This window comes from Chaetodon trifascialis, chromosome 21, assembly GCF_039877785.1.
Source record: "Chaetodon trifascialis isolate fChaTrf1 chromosome 21, fChaTrf1.hap1, whole genome shotgun sequence".
In the NCBI taxonomy this organism is placed as follows: Eukaryota; Metazoa; Chordata; class Actinopteri; order Chaetodontiformes; family Chaetodontidae; genus Chaetodon; species Chaetodon trifascialis.
In genome coordinates, this window is record NC_092076.1 from 4,142,745 (window position 1) to 4,166,411 (window position 23,667).

Sequence of the window (23,667 nt, forward strand, 5' to 3'; positions counted from 1 at the left end):
CGTATTCATGTCTATTCTCACTTTATCCAGGCATTGCTGAATCTTTGTTTGTAGTCGGAACCATTTGAGAGGTCGGACGCGCTTCCGGAAGCTGTCAGCTGTGAGCACCGCATCAACTGCAATGAGTTTTGAGTGGCCCTGGCAATATAATTTCCCACCGTTTTTTACGTGAGTCATCTTTTTCTATGCCATATTTAAAGGACTGTTTTAAAAGATTAATTAGCTCTGTTTATTAGCCTCCATTGTTCATGTTACTGAATCGAAGTGTGTTGATTTGCGAGCTACCATCATGTTAGCCGGCTAACTGGCTAAACAAAACAGATTGCTAGGGAAGTGGATTTGCACACCCAGGTTAGCGACTGGCTTTCTAAAGTTTATATAACAGCTCCACTTGTTTCTATTCAGCAGATCGTTAAGGCTCGACTGCATGCGAGTGTTTATAGCCATCAACATCTGGTTCATTTGTGATGGTGTGTGCAAGTTTTAAAGAACTAGTTTAGCTGTTAGCTCTAGCTAGCTGTTTAAATAGCCAACACTGCCTCAGCTTCAACTGTCAGCTACCAAAGCACTAATAAGATACTGACATGTTTACCACCTATTATCCGCTGATACAGCCAATTACGTGACCCATCAGACTGAATGATCTGGTGTGGAATTTCAGCTATTTTTTGCCTTTTTACATAATGACAGCATGCTATGTGCTAAAAGCTAGTATAGTACCAAAATGTTGGGTCACAGATTTTGCTAGCAGCTAAAGAATTGTGAGTATTTAGATAAGATCCCAACCTTTGAGAGCAGAGAGAGCAGGAACAGGTGAGTCCACAGAGCACCGACTCCTTACCTGGCAGCACATCAGTCTTTGTCAGGGTCACAGGTTGTGGTGGAGCACCGGCTGGATATTAGTAAGACCTCAGAGTCGAATTTCCCTGAAAGCAAACTGAGTCCTGATACCAAGCAAATACAGGGAACACAATCATGTCCTGCATGTGTGTTTTGTGTTGTAGGTCGATTAATGCACGCTGGCTCTTGATAAGTGTTCCTCTCAGACGTGTTTTAAATCCCTGCTAATGTGTGATTGGTGTGTTGACTTTTGCCTGCTGTGGTCTTTTTACTCCAGAAATGCTGATTATTCCCTTCAGATTATCAACAGATAAAAAAAAACAGGCCTCAAACAGAACAGAGTGTCATAACCTTTTGAATGCACCATTTCACTGGCACTGTGCGCTCTGTCAGAGACGATATCTGGCTTTAAGAAACAGGCGCTGTACTCTCTGTACATGTGGTCTATGATTGTTGAACGTCTCAGTCCTAAACCAGGGGCCGTAATCTGCTGCTATAACAGCCTCCGCTCTTCTAAGAAGGCTTTCCACCACATTTTGGAACCTGGCTGCAGGGATTTGGTCTCAGAGCATTAATGAGGTTTAATGCTGATGTTGGGTGATAAGATCTGTCTTGCAGTCAGTGTGCTAATTCAACCCCAGTGTGTTAGATGGGGTAGACATGCCCATGCACTGAATGTGCAGACGGACTGAATCTTGTCTTGTGCTAGCAGTGTTTTTGGCCCACGGTTTGCTTTGTGCTAGCTGTGCTAACATCTCGTCCTCGTCTCTCTGTGGACAGGCTACAGCCCAATGTTGATACAAGACAGAAACAGCTGGCGGCGTGGTGCTCCCTGGCTCTGTCATACTGCCGGCATCACAAGCTCTACACCCTGGACGTCATGGAGGCTCAGGAAAGCCCCGTGTTCAACAACAAGAAGATAGAACGTATCCGAACAGTCCACCTGTGGTTCAGTGAAGGCCAGCGTTATACGGCGCGACGGAAGATCCTCTCATGAATTGTTTACTCCAGAACACATTTCAGTTCATATTGTCTCTCATGTTTGTGCCTCCTTTACAAGGACATGAAATCACACACCTCATGATTTTAATGCTCACAATCAGGGAAGGTCTTAAATACTTTTCAGTATAACGCTGCCTCACTAGCTCCCCTCTACAACAACGCAGCAGCCCGTGTTACTAAATTTGAATTCAAAGTCGTTTTCAGCACAGGAAGTTATATCAACATGATCACTGGGCACATTTTGTCTCCTGTAAGTCAGTTTTCCTGTTGTTACTGGAGTTTAAGGAGCCTTGGAGTGGCATGTTGTACATATGGTACGATTCATGCTAACATTTTCATTAATTGGTGCACACCAGTAAGTGTATATACTACATTGAATGCATCGGTAGGCATCAACACGCAACTACAGTCCGTCTAAATCCAAGTATATCCACCATGTATAAAGATGCACACAAGTCATTCAAAAGCACTGTTAGCCATCCTCTAAATATAAAAGAGCTATGTGCTGAGTGGCATTGTGGGAAATGTAGGCAGCAGGTTTTGATAAGGAAGAACGTTTGGACTAAAAAAGACTGCTTCTTCTGCATCGTTTTTTTAAATTTAGTCAAGTATTTTCTTAATTTCTGCATTTCTGCGTTGAGAGTAGATGACAGGTTTTAAAATTTAGACTAATCGTTTGTGCTCGTCTACATCTGTTCCTCTTTTTGCTTGACCTTAACTGAATTTCAGGAAAACTGTCAATGGAAGCGATTCAAGTTGTGTTTGAGGAATTGAGGAAAAAAGGTACGTTTTGTTCTGCCTCCATGTTTGTGCAGTCTTGAGACTAAAAATGCTTTTCTCGTTGTCTCACCGTGAAGTCGTTCCAGCGGTAATAAACTTTTTTATCGCTGTGTCGTCTGACCCCAGGGAACCTGGAGTGGTTGGACAAAAACAAGTCTCGGTGTTTAGTCATGTGGAGACGACCGGAGGAATGGGGCAAGCTAATATACCAGTGGGTGAGTCATCACACGTCAGCTGGTGCTGTGAAACTGTACATTTGTGCACATGTGGGGCTGAAAAAGGAGGGAGTAAGGGTACATTTGAAAGGAGAGTAATGTGATGCTGTCAGAGGATGTTGTTTAGTATGATTTCCACAGCTAGATTTCCCACTTAGACCACCAGTTTCTGGCACATGTATACATGTAACCAGATTTTTTATCAGCTTTTTGCACGTAAGCATGTGCAGGACAAAGACTTCAGACAGGGGAAGTATCCCTGAGACAAGTAATATCAGTCAAAAGGAAAGAGAAAGTAACAGAAAGCAGTCTTCTTATGTCTAAATACATGTTTCCACCACATAACTTATGTCTATTTATAAGCAAAAGCATGAGAGCCTTTCCTCTGAAACACACACAAAAATCAGGAATCAGTGTCACGTATCTCTACTCAAAATAAATGAGCGCTGCTTCCAAAATAAGGTTGAGGAGAAATCTGATTATGGACCTTCTGCATGCAAACGCTGTACAATGCTTTTACAGTAACCAGGTTACTGCAGTGCATGTCAGCGCTGCCCTCATCACTCTGAGTAAGCTGGAGAAACAGGATCCTGGAGATCTTAATGGACTGAAATCACAGTCAAACATTACAACCGTTTGAGAAATCATCACCTAAATGTCATGTTCTCGTCCCTCCAGCGTGGAAAATACATCTTTTCTCAGCGAGCGTCCTGCCTGTTGTCATGGATTCTGATGATGAGAATGATCGTTGTTCTGTTCTTTAACGTTTTAGGTTTCCAAAAACGGGATGGTCAACTCTGTGTTCACGCTTTACGAGCTGTCCAACGGGGACGACACGGAGGGTGAAGGTACGGCGCCGTTAAAATGTTAAGACGAGTCAGCATTGGTGCATTTTTATCGGGCTCATTGATCACTGTATTTAAATGTAATGACTCAGAGTTAGCATGTGGAAAGTACGGAGCCCCTAAAGTGCCACAAAGAAAAAAAAACAAAACGATATTGTACGGAGGAGATACTAAATCGAGCGCACATTTTAGCATCCGTTGCGCTCGATGTAGTATCTCATGCGCACGTTTTAGCATCTTGTGCGCTCGATTTAGTATCTTGTGCGCACGTTTTAGCATCTTGTGCACATGTTTTAGCATCTCGTGCGCTCAATTTAGCATCTCGTGCACTCAATTTAGCATCTCGTGCGCACGTTTTAGCATCCTGTGCGCTCGATTTAGTATTTTTTGCGCACGTTTTAGCATCTGTTGCACTCAATGTAGTATCTCGTGGGCACGTTTTAGCATCTCATGTGCACGTTTTAGCATCTCGTACACTCTATAGTTTGTTTGTTTTTTTCATTTGTGGCACTTTTGGGGCTCCGTAGGATGTGTTGCCACCTGTCTGTATAATGAATGAGTTAATTAAATCGAGCATACGATTTAGCTTAAATGTGCGCATGTTTTAGCATCTTGTGCGCATGTTTTAGTATCTCGTATGCACGTTTTAGCATCTTGTGCACTCGATATAGTTTTTTTTTCTCTTTGTGGCAGTTTAGGGGCTCCGTAGATGCGGTGACATCTTTTTAAGTAATTTATTTCCTCCTTTTTTTTCTAAGTAGAATTGCCTGATGTTTTTTTAATAGCAGCCCTGAAATGTTGCAGTCCTGAGCTGGTTGTAACCTTGTTTTGAGATGTAAAAAGCAGGTTATTCTCATCGTACCTCCTGTCGTCTGTTCGTGCAGAGTTCCACGGTTTAGAGGAGTGGATGCTGCTGCGCTCGCTGCAGGCGTTACAAACAGAAGGCAAAGCGGAGGTCATCACCATGGATGACGGGAAGGGCGTGAAGTTCTTCTGAAACGGTGCTGGAACCACACACACTCTGTCTGGGAGCTGTCATACTGTACCTTACAGGCAAATTTTAAGATTTAGCCATTTAAGACTAAACAAGGTGCACCTCGCTGTCCAGCCCAGAGGATGCTGGTGCTGCAGTTGCCTTTTGGTTTGCCCAACTTCAAAGCCTTTTCTTATTGGAAGAGAACTAATATCATTTCTAAGTGTTTGGGGGTTGGGGGGGGGGGACACTTTAGGTGACACTGTGTTTAAAGCTGTCAGGTAACATTTGCTGCCGTCAAACCATGCAATGAATCTATCAGGGTGAACACTGTCATGGCTGAACATTGTCGGGGGAAATCTTTCCCCACCAGCTGTAACTTTGCTCTTTCTTTATTGTAAATACGACTAGTTTTATCCAGATTTTCCCTCTTAACAAATTCCTGCGGTATAATTAGCTCTGGACCTCTCGCTCGGCTGTTGTTCCTCTGTTCCAGCCAGACATCCCAAAGAAACACGACACGCGGGGGAGACTTTTTATTTTGAGAATAAATGCTTCCAGAAGAGGAACTCCACAGAGACTCGGACCACCAATCCCGGCTCGGCTCAGCTGAGTGTAATAATAGTGGACTCAGTGTACAGATTGCTGTCATCCTGTTATTGTGCAGTAGCTACTGTGACACTCCTGTTATGCTCTCTCTCGCGCTCTTTCTGTGTATATCCGACCTCCTTTTTTCATATCCTGTAGAAAAATAAATTAGAAATTTGCTAAATTTGCTTGTTTCTCTGAACTGTCTTTCACGCTCTGGAGCGGTCTGGGATGTTGTGTGTGTAAATATTAACAGCGCCCCGCAGCGTGCAGACCGACAGGCTCGAGCCACACTGATGGAGATGTCCTGCTCCACTTTCTGCCTGCAGCTGCAGAGACTGGCTGCAGACCGGACGGTTCACTGGCATCATGTGCTGTCCGACCCGGCCTCTGCGGAAGATACAGCTCCAGGGAATCCTGTGTGTGTGTGTGTGTGTGTGTGTGTGTGTGTGTGTGTGTGTGTGTGTGTGTGTGTGTGTGTGTGTGTGTGTGTGTGTGTGTGTGTGTGTGTGTGTGTGTGTGTGTGTTTCTGATAACTCCGTGTGTGTGCATGCGGAACAGGTGGGGCCCAGCGTGGCCTCGGCTGATAAAGGTGTCCTGTTTCAGCAGCGTGTCTCCTCGGTGTGGCTCCCTCTGCAGGTGAGGCCCGCGCGCTGCACATTCCCACCGTGGGCCTCGTATCGCGCTCATTCAGGTTGATTAAATGACGACAGACTGAGAGAAACCTGCAGTGAAGAGACTCCAGTTTATCTTAATTCAGAGGAAGAAGAGACGTTGAGGTCCGAGACGGACCAATTAGAAGAGGAGACTTTCTGTCCTGCTGTTTCCTGAGAAGTCAACAGCAGAACGATGAGATGGAAGTCTGGCACGTGTCCACTTAATCAGCGCAAGGAAATGTGGAAATTATTCAGAACTTATGCAACTTACAGTTAGATTTTAAAGATATACAGAACCAAAAAGGAACATATAAACATCCCAATGACACGCTGGGTTTTAAAGAACATTAGTTTGCAAACACTGCTCAGATCACACTATAGTAATTACTCCCCCTGGATCGTCTTATTAGCGCGTCAAAGCTGCGAGGGGCGGAGTTGGGAGCGCGCAGTGGGAGCGCACAGTACGCACAGCCCTCCGGAGCTCTGTTGATATAGGCAGCGCCGTCCTTTCACCGGAGGTTATGGCTGAGGACTTTGCCAAGAGAAGAGAAGAGGACAGCTCTTATTGTTTGCACGGAACTATGCGTCAGTCTGCGCTCATGTGCGCGATGGGTTTATGAATTGTTTTTACGCAGCGGCTGAGATGAGTAAGTACATTTGTCTCACTTTTCTGTTTTGTTTTTTTTTGTGTATACTTAGGAGGTTTTCCTATTGTTTACTACAGCAACAGGTAATGTCAGCCGAGATGCTGACAGGCGTGTTTAATCTTGTCTTGTAAGTCATGTCAGAGACCTGTTATTTTGTGGTCAGCCTTTGTTTAAAGCCTCTGTCTTCACTGACATCATGGAAAAGTAACTCGGAACGTGCAGTAACGGTACTTGTCCTGGTGCCATTTCCACATTTAGGCACTAAATCAAGAAGGCGTTGAACCTGCCACAATGTCACACGCACAGGTTGAGATACCAGGACGCGGTTTCCCAGGCCTCGCTATGGATATGACCGACGACTGCTTGTCCCGGGTGCCATCCGTGCTGAGGACGCACGGTTTGGGTGCACGGAGAAACTCTTACGGGCTGCAGAAAATTAGCATGGACATTGACTCGCCTCTGTACAGCGGCGTCCTTTCCAAAGCCTTGTCATGGTCAGCTGAGAATATTGTAACCCTGCCCGAGTCCAGAGCAGAGGATGAAAAAACCGACGACTCTCCGCCGTCGCCCTCCCCAGTTTCCAGCCCGGGCAACAGCTCCAACACGCCCCCCTGCAGCCAAGAGCCCGACGCCGGGTCTCTCAGCGGGAACTGGGACCCCGTCCCGAGAACCGGCGCCCAGGACGCCAGCTCGGAGTCAGAAAATGAACTTCACAATAAACAGCACAAGATCTTGTCTCGCATCACGTTTGATACTCAGTGGGAGCAGGAAGAGAAAGAGGACGTGGAGACCAAAGCGGTGGCGACCTCGCCCGAGGGAAGATATCTCAAATTCAACATAGAGATTGGAAGGGGGTCTTTCAAGACGGTCTATAAGGGACTAGACACAGAGACGACGGTGGAGGTGGCATGGTGTGAGCTACAGGTAGGATGGCTTCCTTCACGTTTCACTGTCGATGCTAATTTGTTTTCATGTGGAAATAATAGTTTGTCCACTCACATCCAAATATGAACCCTCTTTCTGTACAATCCCACACCAGAGACTTTGGTTTTCAGTCAGATTTCTCACTGTAGTTTATCTTCCTTTCTCTCCTCCAGCAGCAAACCTAGATCAGATACATGCTGGTACTTTCCCGCCCTCCTACCCCACTCAGCTCTAACCCCCCCGCAGGTCATCAGAGGCGACGTGAAGCAGCTAATCTACTGAATATTATTCCTTGTTGACCTTGAGTCGGGCTGTGTCAGGCAGCCTGGGTCATCCTGTCAGCAGCCAGCTCCAGCTGAACCGCTCCGTCTGCCGTGATCCCCTCTAATCTCTGTTTTCATTAACGAGGCTCGCCCTCTGAACGAAACTAAACCCAACCCAAAGAGCGTTTACGGTCGGCTCCGGCGATCCAGCCTCAGAGTCTGTGTGATAATAGTTGCACTTGTGCTGTGAAATGTTTCCATCCTGAGAGGCAGGACCGGGGGATCTGCGGGATAACATCTCCGGGTTTTGCGCTCACGTGTGGCGCGTAAACATCAGAAGCGAGGCTGACCAACTGCGGCCTGATGAAAACATCCAGAGCTGTCAGGCCGTCTCATGCCACAGCGTTTGGCATGCGGGCCCCAGACAGCCTGCGGGACAGCTGCCTCTTCTCTCACTTGACATGGTTTGATAGCACAGCGTAGGATTTAAAGATTTAAGATAAGTCCTCCCTTAACATTTGCTGCTGTGTGTGACGTGCGTTGGTATCAGTGTCTGGCAGCCATGTAAGCCTTCTCAGGTGCGAGGTTGCGCCCTCGTGCCCTCCAAACCTCCAATTCAACCCTCTGCCGCTGGCTTTGGACTGAACACTGGCGTGCGATCACTTTTTATTCTTCACTCTTACAGATATTGGAGGTTGTTTGAAGACACCGCCGCACATGAAAGCACTTTCTGGCTTTACTCAAGAAACGATGCGTAATGGCTTCGTCTTGCGTTAAAGCTCTGCAGGTGGCACACAGTCGGGGATTATACGGGGTGAAGTGAATCTGCCCTCAAGGCTCAAGCGCCAGCAGCAGCAGGTTGAGACTTGAAGAGCCCACCTGTCAATTCACACAACAGGTGTCCGTTTGGGGGAAGGCAGAGCCGGAGACACTCAGATGTCCCCTTTACCTGCGCTGTGTGGATGTTGCGCACCCTCAAGTCAAACGCAAGCGGGGGTCCATCCAGACTTTTAAAGCATTTGCAGAGTGAAAAGAGCGACGCGGTGCCCGCGGCTCTTTGGCAAGGGGCCGCTTCAGAAACGAGCATGCCATTTCAGCTCTTTACTTGAGACGTGAGCCCAGTTAAGCTCCTTAATCGCTCCTAATAAGCTTAAAGGTGGCCATTGTTGATGTGGTTACTGTTGTGAGAAGTCAGCCCCAAAGACCCAGCTGCAGTTTCTTAGCTGAAATCACCTCCCCGTCCTCCCCATGTGTCCTTGATTGCTTCAATGAGCACAGAAGCTGGCTGTTGGTGGCTAAACACAATCACCTCTGTAATGTTGATAGAGCAGCAGGTGAAGGTGCGTCATTACAAGTCAGGTAGAAATGCCTTAAGCTCTTTTAACTATGTATTACAGAGCCTGAGCTGTAATCTGCAGGCAGAAAGATCAGCTGATCAGACTGTGAAGAGGCTTCAAACAGCATCTGCTTTAGTCCCGCTGACACAGATCATCATTTGAATTAGACAGATTTTTCTCTGATACAGTGAACCAAAGGTGTCCTCCGTCCACAGCGCGTCGCCTGTGCTGTTCCACTGAGCACAGGTCAGTCTGGGCGGTGTCTGCGGGAACTTTTTGTGCCGGCACACAAAAAGTAAACAATACCTTTAGATTCTTCCATGACATGCAACACCGCCGCTCAGCCAGTGTCAGGTCACTGCTCATAAACTGCGACCGATAAGAGACCAAGAATAAACCGAGTGGCTGATACTAAAGCTATGATGCTGTTTAAACAATAGAAAAGCCAGTAACGTGAGTTTATGTTGTGTTTGGACTCACACTGATCTCCCTCACACTTACAGTACATGAAGGAAATGACATGAATATATGACATATTTAAGAAAAATAACATTTCTGATGTCTGAGGAAGACCAGGCTCAAACATCGCTGACACTAAACACACTAAAGACGCTTTCACGTTAAAGCTTTATGGATGTTTGCATGTATTTATATTCCCACTAACAGAAGCACATGTTGCCGTGTTGCTGTAAATGATAAGTGACCGAACAATGTAAAATCATGGAAAATGTCATCAGCTCTGTTTTGTTTATGACAGATATGTGCCGGCTGATTTAAAAAACACACAAGAGCTGTCAGTTATTGTCATTTTGTAGGAGTTTTCCAGTTAAACAGCACACAGACCAGTTCACTTTACAAAAATTGAGACATTTTAGACCAAATATCAGATATTCCCGACCTCTGCGTCCCTCTGTGATCTTCCTTGTCTCGTCTGCACACAAACCATTTTCACTCAGCGCTCTGACCAATCAAACACCAGTAAGGCACACTAAACCCTCTACCTCACACACACACCAACCAACAGATTTAAAATATCCGCTGATGTCCGCACAGTCCGAGTGTAAAACCTTTCTGTTTCACAATGCGCCGCGACATCTATTTCACATGTAAGATTGATTTATTGTCTCTGTTCATCCCTGTACATTCTGTATGTCCTACTGAAGCTTTTTGTTTAGTTTTCCTGCTGCTGCTTGCTGCATTTCCTTGTGTTGCGTATGAAATAGTCATCATTTGGTGTTTTTACAGACCTGTGAATCTCATGTTTTGTCATTCACATGCAGTTCTTGTTGATAAATAGAACAATAAAGTGAAATACTTCAGTCTGATTATCACGGCAGTTCAATCGTTTGTTTTAGAGTAATTTGAGGATACTGTGGTGAAGTTGAGTGAAGACCTTTAGAGACATGTGGCTTTAGGTTTAGAGCTGTTTCCAGAAGAAGCAACAGCAGCAAAAAAAAAAAAACAAACCCTCCCAGTTGGCAGCTACCTAGCAACCCTTCCCCCACAGGCTCACAGGTGACTCAGGTGCCATATAGGCAACATAAACTGGGCTTTGAAGGATATGCAGAGGTGGTTAAAAATGGATGAGCCATTGCATTGTCCTCTTCTTCTTCCATTCACCCACACCGAGTTTACAACCTGCCGCATTTGCTTTTGTGTGCCACTGTTAACTGCAATATGAAACACAGGTCGTCCATTGTTGTGCCGAATCAGAGGCTTTTAACCGTGAATGCGGCAGCACACTGAGCTACTGAGTAACTGGCTGGAACGAGTGCACTGAGGCACATGTCCTTTTTGGTGAGCCCGTTTAAGGAGAATTGGTTGCACAATGCCTGATCTTATTCAAGGGCAGCCGTTTCCTCCAGCCTGCAGCAGAAAGCTGGATACTTTTATCCTCTCGTGTTTCATTTTTAAACCCAAGCCAACACTCATTCTTTCATCATGCTCTACATAAACAGCTCCACCGGGCCCTACATCACCACAGCCACCTGTATTTTCAGCACTGTCGGTGTTTATGAGGGCTGTGCTTGATGCTAGATGGGCTTGGATGCATTTAAAAATACTGCAGCACCCACAACCAATTAGCCAAATCCTTGGGTGCGTAAATAAAGGCCGAGAGACAGTTTTCTGCTGATCGCAACATACCCACTTGTAAAAGTTGGTGCTCTTGTGTGGTCGTTGTTTCTGGAGAGGGTCACAAACATTGTTTTTGGAGGAATGAGTTTTGTTCTAACTCCTTCCTGCGAGACATGAAGCCTCTCTGCTGATGTTGTGGGCTTTTAGTTATCAGTCAATTCATCAGCTGTGATTCGTATGGCTGGGCAGTTTGAGCGCAGAGGAGGTGGCTGCTTTTAAAAACACTTGTGATAACTGGCTGATTAGTTGCTCTCAGTTTCTTATTAAAACAATAACAAATATTAACTGGTTCCAGCCTCGAATCTGAATATTTGCTCTGGTTGTTCTTTATCACTGTTGATCATCTGTGGGTTACAGGCTGTTAATCGGACATAAAAAGCAATTTAAAACCATCCCCACGAGCTCTGGGAACTTATGACGGCCACTTTTAACTGTTTACTGACATTTTCTAGCCTAAACAATCGGTGCAGGAGAGGTGGTGGAAGATTCACGTCACGCCTGCTGTATACAGAGCTGGAGCCATTACTGTGGTGAAAGTGGGCTCATTGGGCAGAAAGCGCTGGAGTCTGCACTGTTTACGTTTTATCTAAGCATTGTAAAGCTCATATAATAGCACCGGATGAAGTTAAGGCTATAAAGCCTTATTAACGCCTTGCTCTGGTCTGCACAGTTTGTATTCTGAGTTATGAGGTTAATCAACAAAGCATAAGTCGAGGTTGGCACTAACCCTAGATTCCTGTTGGCCCTCTCTCATGCTCGCCTGGGCCTCATGGAAGCCTGGCTGGGTAACCTTTATCTGAATGTGGCCAGTGTTCAGTGACATAACGTGAGCTGGAGGCTTCCTATCAGTTCCACTGTGGCCAACATCAACACTGTCTTTCCTCGCAGGGCCCGTCGTGCAGCCAGATCCAGCTTATCAGGGCCTGCCAGTGTTCTCTGAGGAGAAAGTGAAGGAGACCCGCAATGATAGCCTACATTTACACATGGCAGCACGTCACGTTGACGCGAGGGCTGTTTGTTTGTTTGCATTAGCTCCGCGCGGTCCTGGAGGGAAGGCCGCACCGTGTCCCGTGTAAAGCTTGTACTGTACTAAATCTGTGCTCATTTGGTGATTGCCCTGCAAGATACGGCGCGTGTGTATCACACAGTATGCACCCAGCTCTGAAGCAAGATAACAGTGTCTCAATGGCTGCTGTTGATAATATGTTAGTGTCTTATTTAGGGTGGAAACTGTAGGTACAAGCTGGGACGGCAGCACGGTGGCTCAGTGCGCAGGGGCCTGGGGCTGTTTGGGCTGTTTGTGTTTCTATTGGAAACTAAATTGCTTGTAGGTGTGAAGGTGAAAGTGAATTTGTTTTTCCAGCCGTGATAGACCGGTGACTGTACCCTGAGTCATGCTGGGGGAGGCTGCAGCCCCGCTCAGCGACCCCTAACAGGAGAGATGAGCGGCACAAACGTGTCCGATGCTTCAGGAAGTTCAGAGGAGCCTTTAGACGTCAAAGAATCGGAGGAATGCTGAAGGCAATGTAGTCTTCTGGACTTAAATTTTAGTTTATTAGTGTATTTAATTTTTGATTTTCCATGCCAATAGTTTGTTATTAGAGCCTCAAATTACTTATATTATTACTTGGAACATAAATGCAATAATGCATTTCGAATGGCTTGATGAAGCTTCTGTAAACTTGATTAAGAGAAAGCTAAACATGACATCTGAGATAAACCAGTGTTAGCCCGCCTACCAGACATGCAAACACCGTAATCTGCCTCTCTGTTTGTTTTTCTATTAAGTTTAAGCCCTCTACAAACATCCATAATATTCTGTGAAGTAATAACAGAGTATATCAGATATGATTATCACATCATACACGTAATGATAAAACATGACGAAAGTGTTTCCGAGTATGATTATTTTCATGTGTTGGGAGCACAGAGCCTCACAGCTGGAGTTTGATGTAAGTCTGCCAGCCATGTACTGGGAGCACTAAGTGGAAAAAGCACAGTAGAAACTGGTTCCATCTGCCAGATATAATGACTGAGCTATTGTTATTTTACGTACGCGAGCGCGCTGTTGGCGCAGCCGCTGTCTCTGCTGAGTCACCGCTTTTATTGGGATCCTCCCACAGATCGATTCTTCATGTGAGAGATTTCAGCAAGCGGTCCAGGCTTGTCTAAAGTTTTCCAGCTTCCAGTAATATGTTCATGTTTGTCAGATGGAGCTCTTTCTTGGCACCAGGCTTTGGAGATCTTTTCAAAATAGCGTCGAATCTCTTGTGTTTACAGGATCACATCGTCTCTGTCTCTGAAAGGAGCACAAATATGATGTATATATATGTCATATCTCTACTGGGACTTGGCCTTAATTCTCAGATTAGCGCTTAATCCTCTTGTCTGTCAACGTATATCAAAACTTCTCTTCATGAAGATGATTCCTGACAGATTTAAGGCCCTCATAGAGCCCAGTGTCACCAGTCCTGCAGGTGAAAGTCACAAATGTTCATCACGTTTTTCCAGAGATCTTAATTTGCATGTTTGATGAGAGCAGCTGAACAAAACCTGAACATATTCTATTTACAATGACATGAATGGACCTTGAGGACATTTTTGCTGAATCTGGCCAAAAGTGCCTTGGATCAGCTGTGTGCCGTGTTTTTAGCTTTGACAGTGTGTTCCTGTAGGGGAAAACACGTGGTCTACACTGCAGTTTGGGCCCCGGAGAGGCCCGAGTCCTGCTTCCCAAACAAACCAGAGACCTCAGGTTTTAATAGCTGTTTGGGCTCTGAGGCCATAGTTGGTCAGGGAAAGACTCGGCGGTGTAACCTCTGCTCGTTTCTGAACGGGCCGTGTGTGTCGGAGCGTGCGGGACGAAGGTGTCGGGAGTGTAAATGTGCCGTGTGAGTCCTGGGATGAATCGGCCATTGGTGTACAGTAATGACTCTACCTGGTACCTCGCAAAACACATCAACAAACACTGTAATGTGTTTTCTCAGTCAACAGAGAGCTTTAATTTGTCTCCTCCCAGATTTGCCCGGTGCTCTCTCAGGTCACATTTATCTTAAGTCAGGGCTCACGCTCGTGCTCTTGATATAGATGTCATTTCGACTCTTTATGGGACAGAGCTGAGCCACAGATTCATAAATCTTTCACGCTGCCTTCCTGTGACAAGGGCACCGTGTGCATACCATCACTTCGTAAACGGTATCCGGTCCTGGTTGCCAGTGGCACTTGATAGCACATGCTTGTTTGTCAGTGTAACACTATGCGGCTGCGCCCCTCCTGCAGCTAAAGTGGAGTACAGATAAACTAGTTGCCGAACGCGCTGCTTCAACGAGCGACACGTGATCCATGTGCCATCTTGTTCAGCTCGCCAGGCGTTCCCGAAAACATCTGTACAGAGCAAATCTTTTTGTGATGATGAGGTGAACAGAGGAATGTTTCTTTCCAGATATGTGGAATTTCAAGCCTTATACAAGGATTTTTTATCAGCTTTATAGAAAGCTTCATAAAAAGCAATATTAAAAACGACTGAGATGAGATCAGCCGGCGCTCAGAACTTCAAAGGCTTCGCTCTGACGCCGACCTGCTCAGATCTCACTCAAATACGAGTTCCCAGCAAAGCTTAGCATGTCGTCCGGCTCGGAGTTCCAGATGTGTGGAGCTCTCTGCATCGGCACGGTTAAAACAGTGACCGCTTTGTTGTCATCCGAAGGAAAATCTACTTCCTCTCAGCCTGGGGGTTAAGATGCAGTAAGTTTAAGAGTGTGAGATGATAACCAACAAAAGAAGAAGAGAAAATGTCTTTCTATATCAGTTTCTGAGAAGGCGCCCTTCACAAAGAGTTCAAAATCGTTTCATCCTAATCCAGAAATCATCCAGTGTCCTGTTCTGTAAAAGAGCATCTCAATCAAAATCCATTTATTGATAATGAACATTTAAACCTGCAGATTTGAGGCCTCATTAGAACATGAGAAACCAACAAGCACGCAGCAGTATTTCTCAATATTAAAGCTAAAAGCTGTCTGATTGAAGCTTGGGAGCTCTTTGCTCCGACCCTCTCGTGGTTACATTCTCCTGCTCCTGTTTGGCAAATCCCACCTATGTGACAGCCAAGCAGGCTTAAAAGAACTATGAAAACAAGTATGTGCAAATACTGCTTAGCCCAGGTCTTTCCTATAAAGACCTCAGGAATCCGCCCAGGAGAGACCTACCTTTAAATCTCCTCAGATATGTTTTGTCATGAGCCTGCTGAGGCCTGTAGGCTGCAACCCGGGCCATAATTATTGTAAACGTTTTAAAATGATTCGGGCTGAGGTGATTGTTGTAATCAGATTGGGAGTTTACATCCGCTAACGTCGATGATTAGGCTGCCGTTAGAAATGTCAGAGGTAACTGAGAAGCTTTTGAAATATCACAGCTTGAACACTGAAATCAAAGCGCTAACAAAAAAGAATGAGGTGATTTCATGGATTTTAAAATATTCAGTCACATGTTTATGGGTTTGTTTGAGGTTCCAGTAGCTGATCAGAGAGGCTCTCTGTTGTAAAGATGCACACACACATTTTTTTGCTGTTGCTGGCCAGTTGAGTCCACAGGTCCGCCTCGGCTCTTTATGGCGGCAGAAGACGTAACTGTGACATGACAGGCTGCCGTGTGCCGGTGTACCTTACACACACTTTTCAATAATGGCCCTCAGCGTGCAGGAAGAGGAACGGCTAAATATAAGTTGTTTATTTCTGGGAGAATCTCATGTGACACATCGCTTGTTTTTTGAATTCTCGCACCGCTGCTGCGTGAAGTTCAGATCTGTCAGGTGTACAGCGGAGCGAGGCGTCAACAAGCTGGTAAAAAGTGAGTTTTAGCTCAAATTTCAGCTTCAGGAACTTTCTCTTAGCTTGATTTTAGTCATTCCAGTTGCTGCCGTTACCGAAATGATGCAAATATTGACACCTTGTTTACACTTTGGTCATCATACAAAGGATGTCACTGTATTTCTGCGTGATGGCATTTCCAGTTTAGACCCAACGACCTGTGACGAAGCTCTTTCCACCCTTTTGCTTTTTCTCCACAATCATGTTGACCCGGCTGCTGTTGTATTTTTGAATTAAAACTCGAACAGTGCGTATCTCCCAGGCATCTTGTGATCTTTCTGTGGTTTGCTGGGTTTGCTGAAGAGGACAAAGTGTTTGTTCCATTCACACACTGCTCTTCAAATGCCATTACACTGAGAGGACGGCCCAAATACTCTCCCCTCCACCTTCCCTCGCAGGGTTATTCGATCAGATCGGTGGAAGGAAGCCCTCTCGTCTCCATTTAACTTTGACATGAGGTGGCTCAGAGGTCATCTGCCAAGTGTCTCAGGCCAACTGAGTGTTGAAGCCACAAAGGGAGCTGTTTACGAGTGACTGATAACACTAAACATCCCACATATTGATACTTACTGTGCTGACGCTGCAGCCATTACAATGTCCAACTCAAGCTTTTAATGGACACCTATGAGCAGCTGCAGAATACGTTTTTGTCATTTCCATAATCCCAAGATGCCACGTAAGAAAACAACCAAAGACAATGTTACAGTGTGTATAGATGTGAAGGAATCAGGCAGGAAGTGTGCAAAGGAAAAGTTACCAATTACTGGAGTTGTGCAACACAGATCTCAGCTTGAAAGGCAAGAGGGGTCTGAAAGGGCTGTGCTAAAAGCACTGCACAGTTTATAGAAGACTGTTAAAGGTTTCAGTGAGTCACTAAAAACAAACACTCCACAGGTTAAGAGATGTCAACAGTAACAAAGTAAACAGGCGAAAGATGGAGATATGTCTCAAAAAATCAATCAATCTTAGTCTGTCAAACAAGGTGCAGCTCAGAGGACAACTTCTGAACGAGGGTCAGTCAGAGCCAGACTGATATGTGTCGATATTGGCTGATATTAGCTTATTGTGGATGTATCAATACCAGTAAGTAATAAGAAAGTGCTGTAATTTACACAGTCGCCCACAATTTAAGTGCTTTGCTCTTTTCTGACTTGCTTCAGAGGCCACTTTTTACTCTTCAGCCACATGAGAGTTGGTGTCATCCGGCATCTTAGGTCTCGTTTACTTGTGCAGGTAATTAGCCGGGCGCCAGCAGTCAGCTCAGGTTGTCAGTGTGAGAGCAGCAGTCAGAGGCTGGTTTGAGTCCTCAATCCTTATGAGATTAATGGCTAACCTCCCTCTGCCCGCTCCATTTACAGAACATGTCAGGTTTTCCTTGGAAAGAGCACACTGCCACCTCAGTTCTCACCTGCAAACGTCTAAATGCGACACTGTGCCAGTGTAAGTGCCTACGTGCGTGTTTATATTAAGTGCATGTCAGTCAAGGCGGGTATGTCAGTCCTAGAGGCGTGAGGTCACACCTTTTTTTTTTTTCTTTCTCTTTGCCTTTGACCTCAATCCCAGAGCCTGGCGAGGCAGTCGTCACCGCCTCTGAAGCCGTGCAGGTTGTCTCTTGTCTCCTCTGTCATCAAAAGGTCTCTGTGAACTCTGGTCTTTGTCTGCGGGGCTCCTCACTGTCAGCATCTGGAGCACAGGAGTTATGGCCTGTCAGCAGCACTTCCAATAGTACGTTAATGTCAGGAAGAAGACGACAGGCTTATTTTTTAGTCCCGTAATGGGTTCGAACAGGGGTCAAGGTAAATGGAAAAGTATGTCAGATGAATTTGATTATTTCTGGGTTGACACAAAAAGTTACAGCTCACATATTATGAACATGGTCTCTCAAGTTGTTTTCATGGTCAGTTCATCTTTGCCTTATTCTTTTCAACTGATCATTTGATTGTTATGTTAATTAAAATGTTAGAAAACAGTGAAAAATGCAGTTTCCCAAAGCCCGAGGTGACGCCTTTCGTCTGACAGACAACCAAAAACCCTCATTTAAGAGCCGGAGGTAGCGAATGTGAATGAAAGGATAAGGCTTAAGCTCAAAGCACTGACTGTGTAATAGTTTATTTTGGCTCAGTCCCACAAACACCTTCTGTACTGTAGAAGTATAACAAAGCACCAAATGTGTATTAATCCGCAGCTGAAAATAGTCCCCAACAAATGCACTGTTTATTCTTGTTGACATAATGTTTGTTAAAAACTACAGTGACCAGCTGTTTTAGGAAATTACTGTTTTGTTTTGTTTTTTTAATGAAACTACATATTTGTGACCTGTTTTTAAGGATTTATGTCTTCAGTTGGAAGGAATAGGCCACAGAGAGGACGGGGAAGCTACTGAGAGACGGACCAAAACGTTGTTTTGGTGTTTTAACGGGTTTTATTGATACTGATATTAACACTTTAAGTAATCAAATTCTTAATAATATCGGTAATTAATAACTATTTATTCATTAATATTTAAAATGTTGAGTCATTTTCTGGCATCTGTAAACTGCCGAATCATTTCAGCTCTTATAGAAATTTGAATTCAGATCCAAGTATTCAAGACATAAATATGAAAAGATGCATTGACGCCCCTGCTTGTAACCTTAACACACACCCCTGCAGGCTTTAAGTAGTGTGACTGGATCCTTTTTTCACTTGCCCTACTTTTCTGTCTGCATTTAGTCAAGATTCCTGCAGATACCACAGTCCGACGCTGCGTCGAGTGTAACGTCAGGACAGTTCAAAATGTTCAATCCTGCGTTAAGCCGCGGCGCACACCACCTGGTTTGGTGCAAAAGTGGGCTGGCGTGTCGTGTTCGTGTCCTGGTTGTCATAATAGGGGCGCTGACAGACAGGGACTTCTTAATACTGGTGGCTCCTCTACCATCAACACTGCTTATGTAACTCCACTTACATGGCACTAAGCCCAAGTATTTCCAGCCCCAGCTATTGCAGACCCCCAACTCAACACCCACACACACCTCCCAGCAGCTAAGAATAAAAAATCCATCTGGAAGACGTGACGGTGGAAGAAAACTTAGCAGAGGCTGCTTCACACACCTCTGAATCTGGACTGTTTTTGCGGATAAAGCCACTTGTCTTTTCAAAACGGAGATGGTTTGTTTTTACGGCTCCCCCCTGCATCGCTCTCTCCAGCGTTACACAACGTTTCTTGGCCTCATTTTCCAAAGAGGGGAGGAGGGAGAGAGAGGTGGTGGCAGATATATGCAGTCAAATATCCCATGGAAAAGTTTGATAGAGGCCTTGCACACTTGTCAACGGAGGGAAGGGAAATGCCAGAGGGCAGATAGATATCACCAAGTCTAACTGAAACACATTCTAGTTATTTGTCATCATGCTTATTAGACTTTTCTCAGATGAACTGGTATCTGTCACGGTAAGAAGCAGTAAAACTGAAGCATTACTGTGCGGTCGGTTTTCATTTCTGCCATTAGTCACAGATGAAGTGCGCCTGCTCACTGGGAGGAGGCGTTATGCTACCGTTAAAGCAGCCAGCGCGATAACGATGTAATCAGATGACAGCATCGCAATGTGAACACAGCTCATGCTCATGCTTGTTGTTTCCATCTGTACTTAATTTTCCGCTACATATCACATTTTCTCTTTTGCATTTTAAAGGATTATTTCCTCAGCGTGCTGTTTTGAACAACACAGGTTTTGCTGAAAGAATCGGCCGTTTGTTCAGCAGCTCGTGTTTTACAGCGTTGTTCGGAGTTGCCATAGAAGGATTTTGCTTTTTCATAAGAGTCCCTCTGAAGTTGCCAAATGTCTGCATGTTGCCTTTTAGCATTTTGCAGTCATGCCATCCGGCATGCCAAGCTCTAGTAAATCCTGTGGTTTTGGAAGCGTCAGGGTCTCCAAGTGGTTCGGCTGCATGCCACAGCTAAAGCGCGTTACACTGACTGTGTGCAGCAAACAGGCGACTGTCCACAGGAGACAAAGCTCTCTACGCAGGGCTCTGACACTCTCGCCCTTAGATACATAAATACCCAGCTGCACATCAACCCATAAACCCACTGACTCTCTCTCACACACACACACACACACACACACACACACACACACACACACACACACACACACACACACACACACACACACTTATATTCATGCCATTATTTGTTTAATGTTCGGTGTGTTTGTCAGGGTGCAGTGATCTGTAGTGGGATTAAACCTCAATGTCCAAATCTGAAATCTGTCCTCTTTAAGGTCTTTAAAACTAAGTTGCAATGCAAAAGCTAAGCTATCAAAAACAAGAAAATAAAGCAGTAAAACTGAGGAAATATTGAAATTAATAATGCTCCAACCGAACTGGAAAATTTCACTAACCAATATCTTTAAAACAAGTGGAAACATTTTCTTTCAAATGACCTGCTCTTACTTTAAAGGCAGTGCAGCCAAACTGAAGACAGGCACATTTGTCTGGATACAAAGACGTTCTGACTTTGACAAAGCAGTTTTGTCCTTGTTAGTGTTCATCAAACAGCTTCATAATGCTGGAAATTGTAGGTTCAAGCATGAAGCTACAGCCAGTAATAATAAAATCTCATTAAGAAGTTATAATATCTGAAAATAATAACAAAAAAGCTTGAAATGAGTGAAATGCTCTCATGTAAAAACTGCCTGAAAAGAAACATCTTGCCAGACAAAACACAAGCACGTGTTGCCTCAATTTAAAGTTGGACTCACTTATTTAGAAGATGCATGAACATGACTGTAATCTAATAACTTTTTGAGCCCTGTTGATGTTTTAAACACATTATAGTCTTTGCTTTTCCTCTTTTTTTCCTTGTTTGCAAACCACTAAGTGTTTCTGACAGAAGTCTTACATATGAGCAATAAGCTGCAGCCTGTGTTCACGTCATGAACTGATCACTGTCGACCTAAAAGCAAACCGCTCGCTCAGAAGTCGCCTCCTTGTCTTCCTTTTGAGCCCTCATGTTTGAGTTGCTGGTGTAAAATGAGAGTTTGACAGGTGACTGACGCAGGTAAAGGGGCTCTTGTGTGGCGTGACCTCAGACAGCGCAGGTCTTCAGACAGGCTGCCTCCTGTGTTGATGCGGCAGCTTAGCATTAGCAGCGGCAGCGCCTCCTCGCTCACCGGGAAAGAGCAGAGGGGAAGGAGAGAGCGTATAGCGGTCAACTTGATTGTAAGCATAAACATATGCAGAGCATTTTTCCCAGAATTCTTCTCAATGCAGGATTCATGGCCCTGAAGTCTCCCAGGAGTTTTCCACTAACCACCCACCACAGGCAGAGTTACACCAACAGCAGCTAAATTGGGCCATTCATCCTAGAGGAAGCACAAAAATGTCTTTGTTCGTCCGGCGTGATTACAGTGTTTGGTTCAGTTTTACGTGGATTTCAGAAACCTCCTCCTTGAATTTGTAAAGTCAGAGCCCCCCTTATTGGGAAATAAATGTGATTATGTAATCGGAGGGGTCACCCAGATGGATGAACCTGTGGTTTCCATTCCTGCCGCGAGCTCATTAGTTAAAGTAACAGCGATTTATCAAATTGCTGTGTTTATTGCTACTGACTTACATAACCAGAGCGGAGCTCTACAACTCCACTGTCAACACAACGGCGTTTTCATGCTTGACAAAACAATCTCTCGTCAGGGTCCATTTAGTCACAGTTGTGAGCTTTCAATCATATCACATGACCTTTATCAGCAGATGTAATTCGTCCGGCTGTGAAATGCAGATGTTTAAATTTCTTATCGTCCGTTTTGGAGTATACGACTTATGTATTTGTAAACATCATATCCTAGATTTTAGTCCTTTTACCCTGCTGTTAAAAAACCTGAATAAGCTACCTGGAGTACTGAGGACTGGGAGGTGTGGCATGCAAACACCTTCAGCAGGTTTCTGATCATTACTACTCTGTGTGCAGGTGCATCATGTTGTGAGCAGAAAAATTTGATGCAAACATGTAACGATCATCTACCCGCTGGAATAAAAGCACAGGTCTGACGCTCCCTTCTTTTATTACCAGCGATAAAGACAGCGGAGCAGTAAAAGCAGCAGCGTTGGGAATTTCTCCACGTCAGAATTGCTCTTTAAATCTCAGATTTTTTCAGTGATATAATCAGTCTCGTGTTGTGCTTAGTGTCAGGCAGGATAAAGAAGGATGTCATGTTCCCAAGCTAGAGCCAGAAATGAGCCACAGCCACAAAAATAGGGGCAGAATATGGCAACAAGCAAGGGTGAGATAAACGCAGCGTCACAGGTGGCTGTCAGCTGAATTAAGGCATATTTCTGCAGCCATCGTGAAAATGTTAACTGCCCCTGGCGGCCAATAACAGCGTCTGTGCTGACTGAAGATGACAGCAAGATGGAGGTCCGTTGCTACTGACTATTCAGGGCAAAACAAGACAAAATACCACCCCCCCCAAGCTGAAATTACGTGACTTAACAGAGGCGCTATATCCAGCCGAATGAATGTAGTGGAATGAACGAAATGTGTCGAAATGACATAGAAATAATAATAATAAATTCATGCAAAATAAGAGAAGCAACTACAGCAACGTGATTTTCTCTGCAGACCCGCAAGCTGACCAAGGCGGAGCGACAGCGTTTCAGCGAGGAGGTGGAGATGCTGAAGTGCCTGCAGCACCCGAACATCGTCCGCTTCCACGACTCCTGGAAGTCGACGGTGAAAGGCCACAAGTGCATCATCCTGGTGACCGAGCTCATGACCTCGGGCACGCTCAAAACGTGAGTCCCTCTGCCTGGTTTCCCCTCAAACTACAGTAGAAATTCTAGCTAAAAGACGGCGTTATGCTTCTCAAATGGCGAATATCCTCATGTCTTCCACAGAAAAGAGGAGCTTTGTATCATGTTTGACAGCTTTTAAGGCTGTGATAAAAGACTGGAATAAGGACCAGAGGATAACTCCACTTTTTCTGGGAGGGAATTCAGGAAACTAGCTCACTTAAAAACTTCCCCTTGGCTGCCAAAATAAGACATGAATTATTTAATGGCACCTTCTCTTCTTCCAGTGTTTTGATATGTTTGGGAATGGGGGATTTAGCCTCGTCCTCTTTTGTTTTAGGTACTTGAAGAGGTTTAAGGAGATGAAGCTGAAGCTGCTGCAGCGCTGGAGTCGTCAGATCCTCAAAGGGCTTCACTTCCTGCACACCCGCACTCCTCCCATCATCCACCGGGACCTCAAGTGCGACAACATCTTCATCACCGGCCCCACCGGCTCCGTGAAGATTGGCGATCTGGGACTGGCCACTCTCAAAAGTGCCTCTTTTGCTAAAAGTGTCATTGGTGAGTGGGAATTTAGGTCAGCTTGGATGATTTACACAAGTGTCTGCTTCAGCTGATAAAATCTAACAGTTTATATCTACCTAAAAACTCGAAATTACGCCTTTAGTTAATCATTTTGATTCCTGCTTGGACTCCTTCTTCTTCCCCACAGCCAACCATACGTGCCTCTATTTAAATGCACCATCATTACGCAAATGGATTTTAATTTCAGAGGGAACTGGCCCTCCCTGTCAGGGAGTGTCAGCCATCAGACGCAGCATAAAGGCTTG

The 23,667-nt window shown here is 45.1% G+C and overlaps 2 protein-coding genes across 3 annotated transcripts in view; both read left to right on the forward strand.

Annotated features, from left to right (window-relative positions):
- The first annotated feature begins 71 nt into the window (after nucleotides 1-71).
- On the forward strand, nucleotides 72-5,424 carry vps25 (vacuolar protein sorting 25 homolog). The gene is made up of 6 exons (XM_070990649.1): nucleotides 72-168; nucleotides 1,621-1,766; nucleotides 2,572-2,625; nucleotides 2,749-2,837; nucleotides 3,610-3,685; nucleotides 4,567-5,424. Exons 1-6 carry the CDS (start codon nucleotides 122-124, stop codon nucleotides 4,677-4,679), a joined length of 525 nt encoding a protein of 174 aa, XP_070846750.1. The 5' UTR covers nucleotides 72-121; the 3' UTR covers nucleotides 4,680-5,424.
- Nucleotides 5,425-6,202: 778 nt separating this feature from the next.
- Nucleotides 6,203-23,667, forward strand: part of wnk4a (WNK lysine deficient protein kinase 4a) — a 39,231-nt gene continuing 21,766 nt past the window's right edge. For both annotated transcript variants that reach the window (XM_070990550.1, XM_070990551.1), the window contains exons 1-4: nucleotides 6,203-6,546; nucleotides 6,805-7,470; nucleotides 22,668-22,840; nucleotides 23,178-23,398. In XM_070990550.1, coding sequence (XP_070846651.1) covers nucleotides 6,838-7,470; nucleotides 22,668-22,840; nucleotides 23,178-23,398 — 1,027 coding nt within the window. In that variant the 5' untranslated portion in view covers nucleotides 6,203-6,546; nucleotides 6,805-6,837. The remainder of the gene's footprint in view (nucleotides 6,547-6,804; nucleotides 7,471-22,667; nucleotides 22,841-23,177; nucleotides 23,399-23,667) is intronic.

What these genes read in the sequence shown, in the direction of transcription:
- vps25 (XM_070990649.1), top strand. Translation starts at nt 122, where the DNA reads ATGAGTTTTGAGTGGCCCTGGCAATATAATTTCCCACCGTTTTTTAC. An exon ending in AATTTCCCACCGTTTTTTAC is followed by an intron (nt 169 to 1,620) that starts GTGAGTCATCTT and finishes CTCTGTGGACAG; the next exon opens with GCTACAGCCCAATGTTGATA. An exon ending in GGACGACACGGAGGGTGAAG is followed by an intron (nt 3,686 to 4,566) that starts GTACGGCGCCGT and finishes CTGTTCGTGCAG; the next exon opens with AGTTCCACGGTTTAGAGGAG.